Genomic DNA, 17,349 nt, shown 5'->3' with positions numbered 1-17,349 from the left:
CCGAAGACCCTGCAGCAGGCCAGAGCCAGCTGAGGCCTCTGCCACCTCCAGCTTTGCTGCCGGCGACCCTCCCGGAGAAGCCACCAAGTAGCTGGAGACTGACGCCCTACTGGGCAAGAGTGAGCCTACCGCCCCCTAAGGGTGGCAACAGTCCCAGACGCCTCATGCCCTCCCTCTCACCTGGGGAGACGCACTCTCCCTCCTTCCCTCCAGGCGCCCCCCCCCCGCGCCCCGGAAAGTGTGACATGGGGACCAAAGCGGGGCCCCGTGCCCACTCCGCAGGCCCAAGCCCCCGCCCGCGCTCGGGGGGGCCAGGCCGGGGGGAGCCTCCACCGACCTTCGATAGGATTCAAATACTCATAGTCGAAGAGGATGGAGAAGTCGAACTCGTCTTGGGGGCTGCCCCCGGGCTCGTGGCCCGGGGCGTCCCCGCCGTCGGGGTCGGGCTGCTGCTCCGGGGCGTCCATGGCGCGCAAAGCCGCGGGAGGGTGGTGGCGGGGCGGGGGGCGAGCGCGGGCTCGGCCCTCTCCTGGGCCCCTCGCCGTGGGGGGCCGGGGGCGGCGGGTAGCGGGAAAGGGGCAGGAAGCGGCGCGGAGAGGTGGCGGGGTCCCTGTCCTCGAGGGGACGCACGCGGGCCCGGGGATGGCGCGCTGGCGCAGCGGGTCCTGGACGCGCCCGGCGAGCTGAGCGGTGGCGGCGGCGGCGCGAGCTTCCTGCTCCGGGAGGCACCTGTTGCAGCCCGCGGAGGGGGAGGCGGGGACAGGGCGGCCGGGCCGGCGGGGGCGGGGCCGCCAGCCGGGCCCCAGGGGAGGGAGCGCGGGAGGGGGAGGCGGGCGGGCCGGCGCCCGGGAGGAAGAAGGCCGCCCGCCGGCCGGGGCCGCACCACCCGGGCCCCGCGCCGAGCAACAGGCCGGGACCACCGCCGGGCACTCCCGGGCGGCCGCGCTGCGACCTGCCGCCTCCCACCGTCCCTCCCCGCGGGGAGGCAGCGGCCCCGCCGGACCGGGGACCTAGACGGGAAAGCGCCTGCCACTTGTAGTTGTGCCCTAAGTGATCAGCTGATCCATTCTTTTCCTTCCTTTCTTCTCGCAGGCGCGGGGGGGGGGGGGCATCCATTCCCTTCCGCTGCAGACTGCGCCTCCAGGGGTGGTCTCTGGGTGCCCACAGCTGTGGCATGACTTTCACCTACCGTTCAGTCACCTGTAGATCCCTGAATGCAGTTTTTTAGGACCCGGAAAAGTATCCCAGATACTCTGAGAGCGAAGCTCCGCCCTGACACCTGTACCTCTTAGACCCCCCTGTCAGATGTCTGGTGCCAGGGACCCAGCCTGAATCAGGTACTGACGCCCTGAGAAGCTCAGGTCAGGGGTAGGGGCAGACATGAAGGTGATACACCAGAGAAGAAAGATCATCTTGAACCGTGCTGGGAGGAATCACCAGGAGTATGAAGTAAGGGTTGGCACCTGGAGAGGCTTTCTTCTCTTGGATGGTGGGGGGGGGGGGGCGGTTCTGGCAGTGGAACCAAAGGGAAGAAAAGCCGGAAGGGGCTCTGTGTGCCCTCCAAGCAAGGAGGGCAGTGCAGATGGAGAGGTTGGCTGGTAACAAGTACGTCTGGACACGTTAAAAACACAGCTTCCCAGGCTCTCACTGGAGTGTCCCACTCTGTAAGTCCGGAGTAGAGGCTCAGGAATGTGTATTTTGAAAGAAGCACCCAAGGTGAATGTTAAGAACAAGTACATTTGAGGCACACTGACTGCATAAGAACCCAGTACCACCTACCCCCCCCCCAATAAAACACTCCCAAGGGTCTCTGACCAAGTAGGCTGAAGTCAGAAAATAGACTCACAGAGGCAGACAAGGAGATGAGAACAGTGGTCTTCAACCCTAACAGCATGTCAGAAATCCCCTGGAACACTTTTTAAATGCCTGTGTCTAGGCTTCAGACCAACCCCCAGGGAACCAGAACATCCAAAGGTTGTTTGTTTTGTTTTCTAATGACCTCAGATGCATCTAAACTGTAGCCAGTGTTGAGACTCCCAGAAGATATGGTGGGAGAGGCTCTAGGATTCCCAGAGAACCACACCTTGACTTCACGTGGGGAATGACTCAAATCCTTCCCCACAGGCAAGGAAGGATGGGGAATGTGTATCCTTCACAAGGAGCCCTCTCTGCTCCATTAAGGGATTTGTGCCAAGCCAGGCATCATCATTCATTCCACAAATATTTGCTGAGCCCATGAAGTACCCTACATTGCGACCACTTTTGGAGATCCAGCCATCAACAGGACAGCATCTCTACCCTCACCATGCTCATATCCTGGGAGCAAAGAGACACAGCAATGAATAGGGTTTTCTAGATTGCACTTAGACTAGTGGTTCTTAACCCCAGTCATGCATTTGAATCACCTGGAGAGCTGTTTAAAAATTCAATGGCCCAGCCCCACCAGAGACCAGTTATAATCAGAATGTTTGAACGTGGGGCCTGGACCTCAGGGTTTTGTAAAACCTCCCCAGATGCTTCCAGTGTGTGGCCAGGGATGAGAAACACTGGTTTAGACTCTCACTTCCTTTCAAGAGACCCAGGCCTGGCCTCAGGACTCACCAACTTTCAGAGACCTAGGAAGTACTTTCTGGTTGTCCGAGCAGAAAATGATCCTCTTCTTTAATTCCTAATTATAATCACAGTGACACTGGGTGTAGCCAATAAACATCTTAGAGAGGCTGATAAATGTAGATGGAGGAGGAGGGAGTGATGACCCAGACTGGGACACTTAGACCCAAGTATCTAGAAGGAGATCAGTGCTCTTGGATCCTTATGATAGCACCCAAAGACCAAATCCTGAAATGTAGTCAGAGATAAACAAAGGAACAAGCCTGTCCTTATGGTGTAGAAAAAAAGAAGGGCTGGTGTCACCCTCTCACGTCCTTTGTCATCACCCACCCATAATGATTAAACCCCTCTAATCTAGTGAACATCTGTTGATTTGCCTACCTGGAATCATTCCCTGCTTCTGATAATAGCATCCCAGAGTGTTCCTTTGGGAAACTACTCTTGAGCTAATTTTGGCAAAACTATCAACCCAATTGTCCCCCCCACCCCCACACCTGGCAAAGAACTGAATGAATGACCCAGGCTTGAAAAGAGATTTCATCTTCTCTAGCCTATGAGACCTACTAAGGCAGTGGTCATGACTGCCTCACTCAGACACAACTTTATGTCCAGTGGATGTGAGGATGGATGGATAGACGGATGAGTGGAAGAGTGGGTGTTTGGAGGGATGCATGGGTGCAGGGGTGAATGGACGGATGGATGGTGGATGAATGGAGGGACAGATGACGGATGATGGATGGATGGATGGATGATGGATATGGATGGATGGTTGATGGATGGATGGATGATGGATGGATGGACGATGGATGGATGGATGGATGGATGAAAGGAAGAGTGAGTTGGTTGGATTCATCAGTGGATACATACCTAGATTAATTGATCACTTGGTGGAAGAAGAGATGTTTAGATAATAGCAGCTGGATCAATCAATGGCTCAATAGAAAAGTGGATGTTTGGATGGAGGGATGGATGGACAGCTGGAAAAAGGGTTGAACTCTCCTGTGTGTGTAAGTTCCTTAGATTTTAACAACCCCATCCAGCAGGGAGTCTGCTTGTCCCTCTCCCTCTGCTCCTCTCCATGCTCCCAAGCACTCACTCTCTAAAATAAATTAATTTAAAAAAAAATAAAAATAGAAAAAGATTCTAACTACCTTAGCTGTTCCTCTGAATAGTGGATATATTTTCAAAGCTTCTAAGTTTTGGGATCTGCGCCCTAATGATCAAAGGTTCTTTAAAGAAATAGGTTCAGACTAGGCCCTGACCCAAAACAATTTCTGCTGGAGCCATGGGAAGTGAGAAGCTTTTCTTCTTGGAGGGCCACCTTGAGGGTGGAGGTTTGGGTTGGGGGGAAGACATATTAAATAATTTGTGCTCTTAGGAGCAAGGATTAGGAGCAGAATGCATGACCTTTATGCATTCAGTGCCCCCACCCCCGGGGGACAGGGGTGGGATGGAGGCCTTTGACAGTGCAGCTCTGTCAACCTTCTCTCTGCCCTGTGCCTGACCTCCTTGCAGAAGCCCTGGCCTCTTCGTTTTTCTCCAGCCTTTCCAACAAAAGTGCAAGGGGAAGCCTGCAAAGCCCCTGAGAGCTTGAAACTTCTAGCACACCTTGGTACTGTCTGGCCCTGCTCCAGGAATTCAGCTTACTTTAACAAGCACTTACCCTAACGTATAGTTGCAAACCGAGGTAAGCACCATGAAGAAAAGAAGAAGGTGCTAGAGCTTGTAGCAAGGAAACCTAATGTAGATACACAGAGTTCAGGGAAGGCTTCTCCAGGAGCTGATGTTTCCACAGAGGCCCAAAAGTCGTCAAGAAGTTGGCCAGTAATAGTGAGAAGAAGAACTAGCAGCCAGATGCGGGAAAGTATGTGCAAAGGCCCTGAGGCAGGAGGAAGTATGAAGTGTTGGAGGCACGGAAGGAAGACTGGAGTGGCAGGTACTAAGGAACCTGAAGAAGGTATAAGGGAAGGCTGGGAAGTAAGTGGGGCCCTGGGACCATGCGGAGAATTCTGGACATAAGAGCAATGGGGAACAACCAAACAGTGTCTGGCAGTGTGTGACAAGATCGTATTCAAGTTTTTAAACAATTGCTTAGGTTCTATGTGGAGAAGAAACTGCAGGGTACAAGGGCTGAAGCGGGAAGACCAATTAGGAAGCAACCCGTAAGCCAAGGGGACAAGGAGCTCTGGGAGCGTAGCCTTTGAGTAGGATGTTCAAAACAGCAACAGCCCACAAAAGACACACATATGTACCCTTGTCCTTGGTCATGCTTGGGTGATCTCTTTTCCTCTTCTAGGCACGATTTGATTCCCCCTGAACACGAATATCAGAGGAGCATTGGTCTTGGGCTCTAAGTCATGAGGCCCATTCAGGTGGGTGCTGGAAGGACCCACTACCCACAGCTCTACGTTCCTTTCTGCCTTCTGGCAGGAAGCTCATCTTCAGCTGCGGCCCGGACCTCTCCCCTTACATCCGGGCAACGCGTCCAGCTGCCAACCCAACATTCTGTTCGGGTGTCCAACAGGCATCTCAAAGTGACCGGGTCCACAGCAAGCCCCGTGATGCTCTGAAACCTCTCTGCTCCCCGACCTCCCAGCTCAAATATCACTGCCACCCCCGCCCCATTTATCCAGTTCTCTGACCATAATCCAAGGAGTAGTCCTGTGATCCCTCTCGTTTTCTCACACGCATGGACAAACGTGCAGCAAATCTGGACATCTCTATCTCAAAATGTAACCTAGACCCAACTGTGTCTCACCAACCTCGCGCCCCAACGAGCCACTTCCCTGGACAACTGCACAACTGCAGCCACCTCCTCCCTGGTCTTGCTTCTTCCGCTTTGCCTTGACACAGAGCAGCCACAGGCATCTTCGCACAATATAGATCCCGTAAATGCCCCTGTGGCTTCCCATTAAGTTTAGAATTAAATACAAATACTCTGGCCTATGAAACCTTGGACAAGCTGCCTCCAGCCCCAGCTCTCTTAGACGACCATCTCTCACCATTCACCCCTTCTCTTACCCCCTTCTACCACCCTGCTCATCCACCCGTTCCTTGATAATGCCAAGTACAACCCCACCTCAGGGCCTTTGCACATCCTGCTCCCATGGGTGTTTGCCAGGCCAGCCCCTCACTGTTCATGCCTCAGCCCAAATGTTACTTCCTCAGAGACACCTTCTGTAACCACCCCAATAAAAATAGCGCCCCTGGCATTCTTTTTTCCCATGGTCAGCTTTGTGTTGTCATGGCCTTTTTCTCTACAGTATACTGTACTCATCAGTATATCCGTTCACCTGTTGATTACCTGTTCTCACTTGAATGGAAGCCCCACAGGGGCAAGACTGTGTGTCTGCTTTGGTCACTGGCATATCTGGGGCTTTAGTGGATAAAAATACAGGACACAAGTTAAATTTGGAGTTTAGACGAACAACACATTTTTTTAGTGTAAGTATGTTCCATACATTATGGGGGTATATTTAAGCTAAAAATGATTCATTTTGAAATTCAACGTTACCCAGGCACCTTGTATTTCTGTCTGGCAACTCTGGCTATATCCCCACATCCTAGAATAGGGTGGTAGGTAGTCCCTAAGAGGCAGCTTAAGGAATGAATGAAGGCACGGTGCCAAAAGAGTATCCCCCTGAGAGATCTATCTGGCAGAAGCTTGTACCAAGAGGAACTCTGGGGTCCCCACTTCCCTCAGTTTAATGGGACTCGTCAGGGATATCCTGAAATCTGGTGTTTTGCACAACTGCCGGCCCTGCCTCTAGCGTGCTTACGATACCTGTAATCATTTTTATATAAAAACATTGCATCTGACTCAGTAGCTCTAGGGAAATTCTGCCTGTACATGTTTTTTATTTAAGAAAGAAAGAAGAAGAAATACTTGTAGAATATACGTTGTGTTCCAGAAAATATTTGCGTGGTATTTTTTAATCCAGTCACCACTGCCCCCACCACTGGCCTCCCTGAAGGTCAATGGCACCCACAGGCGTGAAAACACAAATGTCTGGCCAAGGTTGGGGTGACCTAGGGGTGGAAGAAGAAACATCGCTGGGCCGGGAAGCCCAGGATCCAATCCAAGTTCTTCCTCTAACTCGTGCTGCAACCTTTAAGCAAGTCACCTGAGCTTTCTGTGCCTCAGTTTCTCCATCTGTAAAATCGGGGATGAACTGGGTCATACCTGAGCCCCCGTTCCGGCTCTAACAGTCAAGCATTCTTTGATGCTCACCCCAGTGCCCTCCAGGGCCATCTTCATGGGTGGACATGAGACCCTGTGCTCAGAAGGACCCCCACACTTGGTTTAAAGCTCCGCTGTCTTAAGATTCTTAATTTTTGGAATTGGGGCAGCACACGTTCACTGTGTGCCAGGCCCTACAAGTGACACAGCGAGGCACGATGGCAGACTACAACAAATAAGTCACCAGCTCTCGTCACGAACGCCACATGCTGACAACGCCCATTGTAATAAAAGCTTGACTACAAACTGTAGGCACTGAAACCTTCTGAAGTCTAATCCAAAAAGCAGGCACATCCTTTACTATGTTCCAGAAACAAACCCACCTCGACCTCAGACCATCCTGGGATGATCTCCCTACATGCTACTATTATAATTCAATATGCTAATATTATAATTTAGAGATATTCTAAATTAGAGGGAGGTGCGTTTGGCTCCCACAGGCCTGGAATGTGGATAGGCAAATGAAGCTAGACCCAGGACAGCGCCAAAATACTCAGCAACTGATGAAATGATATGTCCATGAAATGGTTCGAAAAAGGAAAACAAATGCAAAAATAAAAAGAAAAAAGCATCCACGGTGAGCAAACAATGACAATTCTAATGAAGACAGAATGAATACCAACAGGGCCCCGAAGAGCCACACCACAGCCTGAGGCAAAAAGGAAACATGAGTAATACTGGTCCTGTCTTTATTTAAAATTCTTATTTTCATTCTTGGTTCAGCATGGGTTTTTGACATCAATTTTGATTTTTAAAATATTACATTAAAGTGTTACTCATCTCGATTACGGAGTCTTTTGGCATGCCCTGCTAGTCTGCCTTCCCACCACAGCCATCTTCAGGAATGAGCTCCTTATGGATGGGGGAAATAAGACAGTCTGAGAGCTGACTTCTACTCCAATCAGACACCTACATGGTCTTTTAAAGCCTGCACAGGACTTCTCTGGTGTGAGAAAACAATTCTCCAGGCTGCAAAAGGCAGTGGGTTCAAGCCAGCCGCCCCCTCTTCCTCCCACTTCCACCTACACCCTCCCCCACCCCGCACCCCCCTGCAGACATTGACCTTGACCATGCAGGCTCTAAGAGGGCGACCTTCTATTAAAAGCCCAAACCCGAATCCAGGTATGGAATGTGAGAAGATGCTCCATCTGACAGCAGAAATCACAGGTTTGCTGTAGCTCAGCCAAATCCATCCTGCACGCACATTACGACTGGGCTGCTTGGTCATTCTTTTTAATCCAAACTAACATTTTTAAATTGGGAGATTTGGGGGTTCCTGTGTGGCTCAGTCGGTTAAGCATCTGTGTTCAGCTCAGGTCATGATCCCAGGGTCCCAGGATGGAGCCCCACATCGGGCTCCCTGCTCGATGGGGAGCCTGCTTCCCCCTCGCTCTCTCAACTTGCTCCTCCCTGGGCTTGTGCTCTCTTTCTCTCTCTGTCAAATAAATAAATAGAATCCTTAAAAGAAAATAAATTGGGAGATTTTACATAAAAACCCCAATTTCCGGTAGCTCCTAAGAACCAGGAAGATCTGGGACGGCACGTCCGTAGTCCCATGTGGACCAGCGGGCTGGAGCAGAGCAGAAGCTGCCTCCTTCAGATGATTCCATCGCTGTCAGGCCCCCACCCAGCCGGCCCTTGTCCCCTGGAGCACAGGAGCTTGAGACCCTGGCTTCCAGGCTCTTGATTCCTCCCATCTGGTTCCTGCTCACCCTTGATTCCTGGCTTCACAGCACATGCCCCTCTGCCTCCTGAAACTGGTCCTCAGTGGGGGAGCAGCAAATTTACCTTTCTCTTCAACTACTGTCCTTGCTTCTGATCAAGCACGAGGAGCCGCCATCACTCAGCCCGGGGAGCTTCATCTTCTACCAAAGCAGAGCCTTACAGGCAGGCAGCTGCTAGTTAGAGGACGGAGCGCTGGCTAGTCCCCACCCATTCCCATGACTACTTCTCAACCATCTGCCTTCTGCCCTGCTGCCACCCAGGCCATCCCCCTAGATGCCTGTGCCTCCAGTATTGCATTTCACATCTCCATTCTCTCCCTTGCTGTAGTCTTCAGAGACTAAAACATCAGGGCTGACTTCATACTCTTTGAAGTCAGGGAGTGAGGACAGCAAGCTGACTTCAGGGAGCTCACAGCGACCCTCCACCAGCCGTGCTTCCACATGACCACACCTTGGCCCCCCAATAAGACCACAAGGCATCTCTGTCTCTCTCTCTTGCATTCCTCTGTCAAAACCATCACTAGATTTTACTTACACCTTGAGTTACATAACATGTAAATGGCTTCCCATAGGACTGGGTCTCCCCAAATGTACAAAAAGAAAAATCTTGATCTGACTTTCAAATGCAAATAAGCACATCTTTCTATATCTTGGATTTTCTCCATAAGACCTAGCTGGTGCCTTGCCCCTAGTGGAACTTCCACACACACCTCTGGACTTACTGGTTCAATGACTGAAGGTCATCCAGAACCCACAGGAAAGACCCCAGAGATCTGTGGTGGACAATGGACAGACTTGAAGGTTATGAAGCTAAAGGAAAGTACTAACTTGAATTTAAAACAATAAAGTGGTCGCTAGCATGAACTCACTGCTTTCTCTGCGCTGAGGGTGTCACAGACAGGATCTTTAAACCTCCAAGCCCCCCCACCATGTGTAAGGATCACTATCACCCATGTTTCAGTTAAGGAAACTAGGCACAGAGTTTACTTCTAAAGTCACACATGCCACCACGGAAATGATTTTGTCCCACACAAGTCTGATACTCATTACTGAGTCACACTGTTCCTTGGTTATTAGCGAAGGGTGGATTTGCTAAGGGACATTTTGGACGAAGATGAAACGCTGAAAAGTGTCTCGTGACTCCCAGTGATAGGAGAGGGTGAAGGAGGGGCCCACGTGGGGCATCTAGGCTGGGCTGAGAGGATGTGTCTGAAGGGTCCCTATTGTTCACAAAATTAATGGCGTCTATCCCCGTGCCAGAGACAGGGACCATTCCTGCGGGACCCCTGGGCTCCGAGGAACACAGTATGGGAACCACAAAGGAGAGCACTCTGTGGACTAGAAACCAGCTCTCTCCACCTCCTCCGCCCCGCGCTGCTTCCAGGCATCATCATCTCCCACTCGCGCCCCGGCAACAGACACCCATCTGCATTCCGAGCACCTCTTCTTACGTGATACAGGCTGTTCTCCACTTAATGGCCAGTATGAGCCTTTGAAAAGATTAACAAGACCACACCCTGTGCACTTAAAATTCCCCTAGTGCCTCCCATTACCCTGAGAATGAACTTCAGACTGCTCCAGCCCTGACTTGCCTCCCGGATCGCATCCCGCTCCCCCAACCCCCCACGGCGCCCCACCCCACCCCCCCTCCAAATCTGGGTTCCAGCCTCCAGCCATACAGGCTTTCTTGCTGTTCCCTGAATGTTCCAAGCACATCTCTCTCCCTAGGGCCTCCTCCTTCTGCCTGGATGCTCTTTCCCCCAGACATTCTATAGGCAGACACCATGCCATTCAGAGCGCAGTGAAAAAGACATCTCTTTAAAGACAAAGGGGCCATTCAGTCTGAATCAGCAGACCCTACCGTGTGGGTTAAATTGTGTCTTTTCCCCAAAATACATTCAATTCCTAACCCCAGCTACCTGCAAATGTGATCTCGTTTGGAAAGAGAGCCTTTGTAGATGTCATCAGTTAGGATGAACTCATTCAAGCTGAAGGCTGGAATCCAGCAACTGGTATCCTTATAGGAAGAAGAGAGGACACACACACACACACACACACACACACACACACACACACACACGAGGAAGAAGGCCCTGTGAGAGCAGATGCAGAGACCGGAGGGCTGCATCCACAAGCTAAGGATGGCCAGAAGCCACCGGAGGTTGGAAGAGATGATAGAGTATCCTCCCCTAGATCCTTCAGAGAGATCACGGCCCTGCTGACACCCTGAGTTCCGAAAAAGAGCGAAAATAGATTCCTCTTGTTTTCAACCACCCAGTTTGTGGTCACGTGTGACGGCAGCCATAGGAAATGAACACCCCCACCCACCACACAGGCATGCACACACACACATGCGTGCACGCGTGTGCATGTACACACGTGCACAATGCACACATGGGTGTGCATTCATGCACACGCACACATTTATATGCACACATGTGCACAGGTATACATGCATGCGCACATATATGCACACATACACATGTGTGCATATACATATACACACATACATACACATATACAAACATGCATGCAGGCACGCGTGCACACATACACACACACATGCAGATACATATACACACCACCGTACCGGTATACACATATGCACACGAATACACATGCATACACACATGCACATGCATGCACATATATGTGCACACACCTATACATGAGCATCTTCTGCATGCATACACTCACAAACCCACACATATATTTACGTATATGAACACATGCATGCACAGCTCGTGTACACACATGCACGCGTGTCCATGCGAGTGTGCATACACAAAGCCATTCCCAGCTCCGTTCTCTTATTTGAGTCTCTAGCATTGGATGCCCTTTGAAACTATCTTGGCTATTCCCAGGGTCACTTGCTTGGCTTTTGCCTCCCAAGGGCAAACTCTGTCTCATTCACTGCTCTGTCCCCAGCATCTGGGACAGTAACTCGCACACAGTGAGTGCCCTCACAGTGTTGACGAAAATGAACTAAATGGTCAAGGGAGCCTCTAAGCGGGGGTGAGAATGAGGTGGGCCGGGAGGAAAGGGGTGGCGAGGCTGGCACAGGCCGAGAGAAGGCCCAAATGGTGTGTGGGCAGAGAAGAGGAGTGGGGATACACTGGCTCGGGGAGCAGTGCCAGAGTCACCAAAGAAGCATCAGTGGAGCCTCAGCCTCCAAGAGGCTTTAAGGACATGGACCCAAGGCAGCCCCATCGTGTGGGAGAAAACCGGAAATGGTTGTTCAAGAAAGAGAAAACAGGTCCCCTTGGTGTCGATGATCATTCAGCCTCAGGGAGCGACAGGGCAGAGTGGGTTGTGTCCAAGCTCCGTGACTTAGCTGTGTTCCCCCGGGAGGGGGGGGAGTGACCGCACCTCCTTGTGCAAGATGGGCGTGGCAGCCGTCCGGCTGGCGTGAGGTTAACGAGGTGGTACAAGAGAGACCCTCAGGACAGGGCCTGGCACGTAGTTGGCGGCCACAAGTGGTGGCAGCCATCGTGGTCTTTGGGGCCAATGTTCTGCAGGCAGCATGAAAGCACGTGTCTGTTGGATGGCCCAGGAGGAATCCTGTTTGGGCCTGTAGCCTTTGGTGGGAAAACGTGGAAGTCAAAGGCCACCGTCATTGTGAAAAGGAGGCCAAACAGAGTGAACCAAAAAGATGGCACAGTGCTTCAGAGTTTTAAGTCTTAGTTCCACGACCTTCACAGATCAGATCACCCCCTTCTGCACATCACCCATTCATCCATTCATCTGTCCGGCCATCCACTGAACACAAAAAAGTACCAAGGACCTACTAAGGGCCAGGCACTGTTCAAGGCCCTGGGGCCACAGGAGTGAACAAGACAGCTGTGGTTTCTACTTCCTGGAGTTGAAGTCTGAAAAAAGACACAGACGAAGCATGGCCAGTTATCCCAGTGTGACCAGCACAGGATAGGGCAGCACAGGGCGGGGGCCTCCAGTCCAGTCTGGGTGGTCAGAGCTTCACATCCCTATTCTAACAAAGGAACAAAAATAGAAACCTGCCTGGCTTCTTCCGGTTGAGATGTGAAATACTCGGCCACTCGTGTAAGCAGTCAGGGAGATCAATCCAATGTGAAAATGCCAGAGAAAAGCACTTGGTAATTGGTTTTTTAGTCTGGATTTTTCGGGGGTTGGGGGTGGAGAGTAAATATTGAACTAATAAATTATACAGTAATAATGACATCAATTATTTATGAAGTGGGTACTTTGAGGGTCATACTGTTTATTAAAAGAGTGAAACTCTCCATAGATTAATAAATAATTGTCGTCCTCCCCTCCAAGGGTCTCTGCTGCCTTCGGACCTTCCCGGCCACTCAGCAAACAAAGGGTTAAAACCTGGCCCAGCAGGGGAGTCTGCTGGGACCCCCACTCCTGCTGTCCTGACTGGTGAACGCTCAGTTATGAACGATTACTCTGCATATTATGATGGTCATCCTTTTATATGTGAGGTCGCTGAGACATAGGAAAGCAAAGTTACCTGCCTACGGTCCTACAGCTAACAAGTGGCAGAGTGAAGATTTGAACTCAAATCACCAGATCTCAGGCTATTAGCTTCTCCACTGTAGAAGTGTCCTGGGCCCCATCCTAGACACAGAAGTCGACCTGGCGCTCTCCTCAGGGGGTGTACAATCCAGTTAAGGAAAGTTTGCCATAAAGGTAGTTGGAGGAGCTTCCGGGATAATGAGCGCTTCTCTCTGAAGTTCCAGGGAAAGAAGGAGAGACCCGGAGGTGTTGCTGGAGGTGCAATGATGTGGGAGCAACAGAAGGGCTTAGCCACGTGGCGGGGGGTGGGGTGGGGTGGGGGGGTGGGGCCTGGAAGGGTCTCTGACCAGTGCAGGCAGAAGGCAGTGCTGGCTTAAGAGCATCCCGGCTGCCCAGGAACTGTTCTTGTTCTAGTGGAAATGGAAACATCGCGCCTCCGTTCCCCTGAGCCAAGGCAAGAAGCCCTCCTTGATTCACTCTACTATTGAAACAAATCAGCTGCTGCCTCAGTTTCCCTGACTCTACGGATGATGCTTGTACCCTTCCCCTCCTTGCACACTTCTCTCTTTCCCTTCCAGGATACATCAGAGAACACCCTGCCAGAAGAGCGCAGAACCAGGGTCAGGTCTGCCTCCGCGCCCTCATCGGTCAAACGGTGTCAGAAAGAATTAAGAGTATATTAATGAGTTCCAGAGACAACAGAGCTTATGGTCAAGAGGCTTGGTTCAAAGTATGGCTGCACCGCTTCCCTGCTGGGCAGCACCTGGCCAGTTCCCGCACCTCTCTGTGCTTCGCTCCCCACCTCCGTGAAGGAGACGGTAATTGTCCTCAACACACACATTCGCATGCCAGGCATTGTAGGGCCAGCTTGCTGTGTGACTTCAGGCAAAGTAGCTCTCTTGGTCCTAAACTGTCAGGCAGTAATAACATTTAGCATGTTTTACCTCATGTTCAGCACAGAAGTGAGCGTTCCATGAGCGTGATTTCATGGGGCGCTCATAACACCCCCCCCCCGAGGCCCTCATCATCATATTCCCTGTTGCAGCCGAGGAAACGGGCTTTAGAAGACATGATCTTGTCCAACCTGTGCCATTGGAAAGCTCCAATAAGTTAAAAGTGTACCTCAAGAGATTTAAAGCACCGCATCTCTTCAAAGAATTTTAGCTGCGACATTCCATTTTTGTCACCATGTTGTCATTTAGCATCTTCAAAGCAACAGGAATCACAGCTAATATTTGCCAAGTGCTGATCTGTGAGCGTGAGACCATTGTAGGGGCTTTACCTCTGTTACCTCCCAGAATCTCACAGCAACTTGTGAGGGAGACATTATTACTGGTCCCATTTCACGGATGTGGAAACCGAGGCACAGAGACGTTAAGTCACTTGCCCAAGATCACGCAGTTGCAATGTGGCCAAGCAGGAACTCTAATCCAAGCAGAAGACTGGGAGTTTGGGTCTGGGAGTGAACAGAGCTCACCCTGGGTTTGTTAATTCCTAAAATACTTTCCATCATCCCACTTCAGATAAAACTGAACACACCTCTTTCAGATCTTCAGTTTTTCCCAGGACCTTGACCCGGAGCTGCACAGCAAGGTCAGTATTTTCTTACCATGCAAATATTTCTATTCACTATTGCTGACCCCGCCCATCTGCAGGCACACTTCAGGTCTGTTCCTAGGATCACGGCAGCGTTTGAATTTAAAGAGGCCCTTCGGTTGTTCCCCAGGGAGACCCTGATGCAGGACACAGCTGAAGCCACTCATGCTGTGAAGTGCTGTCTGTCATGCTGAAGCTGTCTGTGGTGTCTAGAATTGTATTCCGTGTGCCCGTTGCTTTGGCATGTCAAGTGTGGTTTGCTGGGAACAATGTGGTACCCTGTCTCCCACATGCGTACACACATTGGCACACTCATACTACAACCCCTGCACACACGAGCTTGGCTTGGGGAGGGTAGGCAATGCACGTGCACGTCCAAAATACACACACTTCAAAACCTGGAGGGACAAGCAAGTTCGTAAACCCAGAGGAGAGGTGTAGCCACACCAATAAAATGTGAGGCTTGTGTTAGATCACACTGTAAAACAGAAGCCCAGTTTCTCCTCCAAGCTCTCTCTCCCTTTCTGAATAGAGCTCAATGCTGCATTAGTCTGTCCCCACCCCCACTATCATAACATCAAACACCATTCTTCAGTACATGTGACAGTAAAAGCCAATTTGTGTCCATAAGACATCTGTCTGTCGGCTGGCTGAGAGCATCACTTTTACAGATGCTGCCGTGTCAGTAATGTCTTGTGACCAGTATTGTCATAGGCTTGACCCCTAGCAGAGGACAGGATAACCTGGTGCCCATAAAAATGTTCAAAGCATTGGCAGGGTCTTGCTTTCAAAAGTGCAACTCAGCTAAAAAAAAAAAATATAAGCCATTGAGGTTCACTGTGGCAAAGCACACCATTTACCTAACCCAAGGCAGTTGGCCTCACTTGGGTTTTCAAAAAAAAAAAAAAAGAAAAAAAAGAGCCCTTCAGGTTTATTTACTGAAATTGTCATTTCTTTTCCCCCAGAACTTTAATCAGCCACACAGAGCACAAAACCTACATTCAACTCCGATTTTATGACACGAGGCTAACTCCTCCTACGCATATTTATTTCACTTAACTCTTGCAGTCCTGCCAGCTGGGCAGTGCCCCCCGCCCCAAGCGGGGCTGGCCTCTGGAAAACACATCGCATTGCCTGGTTCCCACTCTTAAAGCCCGCTTCATTAGCGTGCAGCCTAAAGCCCTCTGCAATCCCAGCCAGATGGCTATTTTCATATCATATTCTTATACGTCAAGCCCCTCCCGTAAGATCCCAATAGTGTGATTCCGGCGCTAACTCCAAGAAGGGGGGGAAGACAGAGACATGGAAAGTAGAGTGTAATCAGATCGCCAAACAAACTGATGGTACATTGCACTTAAAAGAGGAGCCGGAGGACTGTATCCATTAGGCACATCAAAAAGGGGGAAAGAAAGTTGTTCAAATGCCCCAGGGCATCTGCTGCTCTAACTGTTAAAAAGCAAAAATCCTCATTACTGTATCCATTATATAGTAAAGTGTCAAGCGTGTTCCTCTAAAAAAAGAAAAAAGTCTAAATGATGATGACGATGACGATGATGGTGATGATGGTGCTGGTGATGATGGTGATAGAGCGGAATGGCATCTGCTGTCAGAAGCCCGGTGCTGGAATGGTTAAGCATCTGGCGGTGAGCAGCTCGAATCTCTCCCACCGTCCCACGGAGGGGACAGTCCTTACGACAGACCTGCCTAGGGAATCCCGCCTTGAGATGCCTCACTGCCCCCGCAAAGTGGCCTCAAGCCGACTCCCCCCCATGCCCAGGTCTCCCCTCCTTCGCCAGGGCGAGGGCACCCCGGCCCCTGCCCCCCCTACCTGCGCCCCTAGGAGCCGGCAGTCCCCGGGCCTCCTGCGCGACCTCAGCCAGGAGCTGAAAGCGCTGCCCGAAAGGAGCAGAAGGGACAGGGCTGGGAGGCGGTAGAGGAAAGGACTGAACCAGAAGGCGAGTCGCTTACCTTGGTCCACAGACCCCATGATGCGGAGGGGAAGGCAGTGCCCCGGTCTGAACGCAGCCTCTCTCTGCATCTGCAGGGGATGGGGGCTCGGCGCGCCGCGGGAGAGGGAGAGCCGCGGGCCCGTCCTCCCTAAAGCATGCTCGCCGGCTGCCCTGGCCCTGGAGCCTGCAAGCAGCCCGGGAGCTGCGCGCCCGCTGCCTCCGGGCTCGGGCGCCCGGCTCCCCGCTCAGGCTCGGTCTCCGGTTCCCGGTTCCCAGCTCCCGGCTCCCGGCTCCCGCTCCCGGCTCCCGGCTCCCGGCTCCCGGCTCCCGGCTCCCGCTCCCGCTCCCGGCGCGGCTGGGCGCTCGGGCTTACTCGAGAGGGAACGCGACTTCCTTCCCCGCGCTCCGTGTTTATAGGCTTTCAATGCAGTAAAATAACGGGATTCCCTCACTGTTTCCTCCTGTTTATCCAGCGCCATGGAAACCGCTGGATCCCGGCCATCTCCAAAACTAAGGGCTTTCCTGCAAACTTCACACTCAGGAATCCATGACGTCGCCTCCTCCGCGGCCAGCCAGCTCCGTGGCTCCCTCGGCCGCCAGCACAAGTCCCTGATTGTTCGGGAGAGAAGTCGGGGAGAGGGAGCAGAGGCGGGCAGCGGCGAGCAGAAGTGGGGGGGGGGGTGCAGGAGCTCGGTGGCTGTCTGCAAGGATGGCCCGGCCACCCTTCCCCAGC

General features: G+C 51.8%; 1 protein-coding gene across 7 annotated transcripts in view; it reads right to left on the bottom strand.

The window, feature by feature from the left end:
- Nucleotides 1-16,866, bottom strand: part of NFATC2 (nuclear factor of activated T cells 2) — a 155,482-nt gene extending 138,616 nt beyond the window's left edge. For 3 of the 7 annotated variants that reach the window (XM_004746188.3, XM_004746189.3, XM_004746187.3), the window contains exon 1: nt 338-747. In XM_004746188.3, coding sequence (XP_004746245.1) covers nt 338-467 — 130 coding nt within the window. In that variant the 5' untranslated portion in view covers nt 468-747. Of the gene's footprint in view, nt 1-337; nt 749-16,635 lie in introns of those variants that run through there. The other 4 variants (XM_004746192.3, XM_004746194.3, XM_004746191.3 and 1 more) reach the window with 4 other exon arrangements.
- Nucleotides 16,867-17,349: the final 483 nt, after the last annotated feature.

This window comes from Mustela putorius, unplaced genomic scaffold, assembly GCF_011764305.1.
Source record: "Mustela putorius furo isolate JIRA1106 unplaced genomic scaffold, ASM1176430v1.1 tig00000592_pilon_pilon_pilon, whole genome shotgun sequence".
NCBI lineage: Eukaryota > Metazoa > Chordata > Mammalia > Carnivora > Mustelidae > Mustela > Mustela putorius.
Note: the sequence above shows the minus strand (reverse complement) of the source record. Positions and strands in the feature narration are given on the sequence as shown.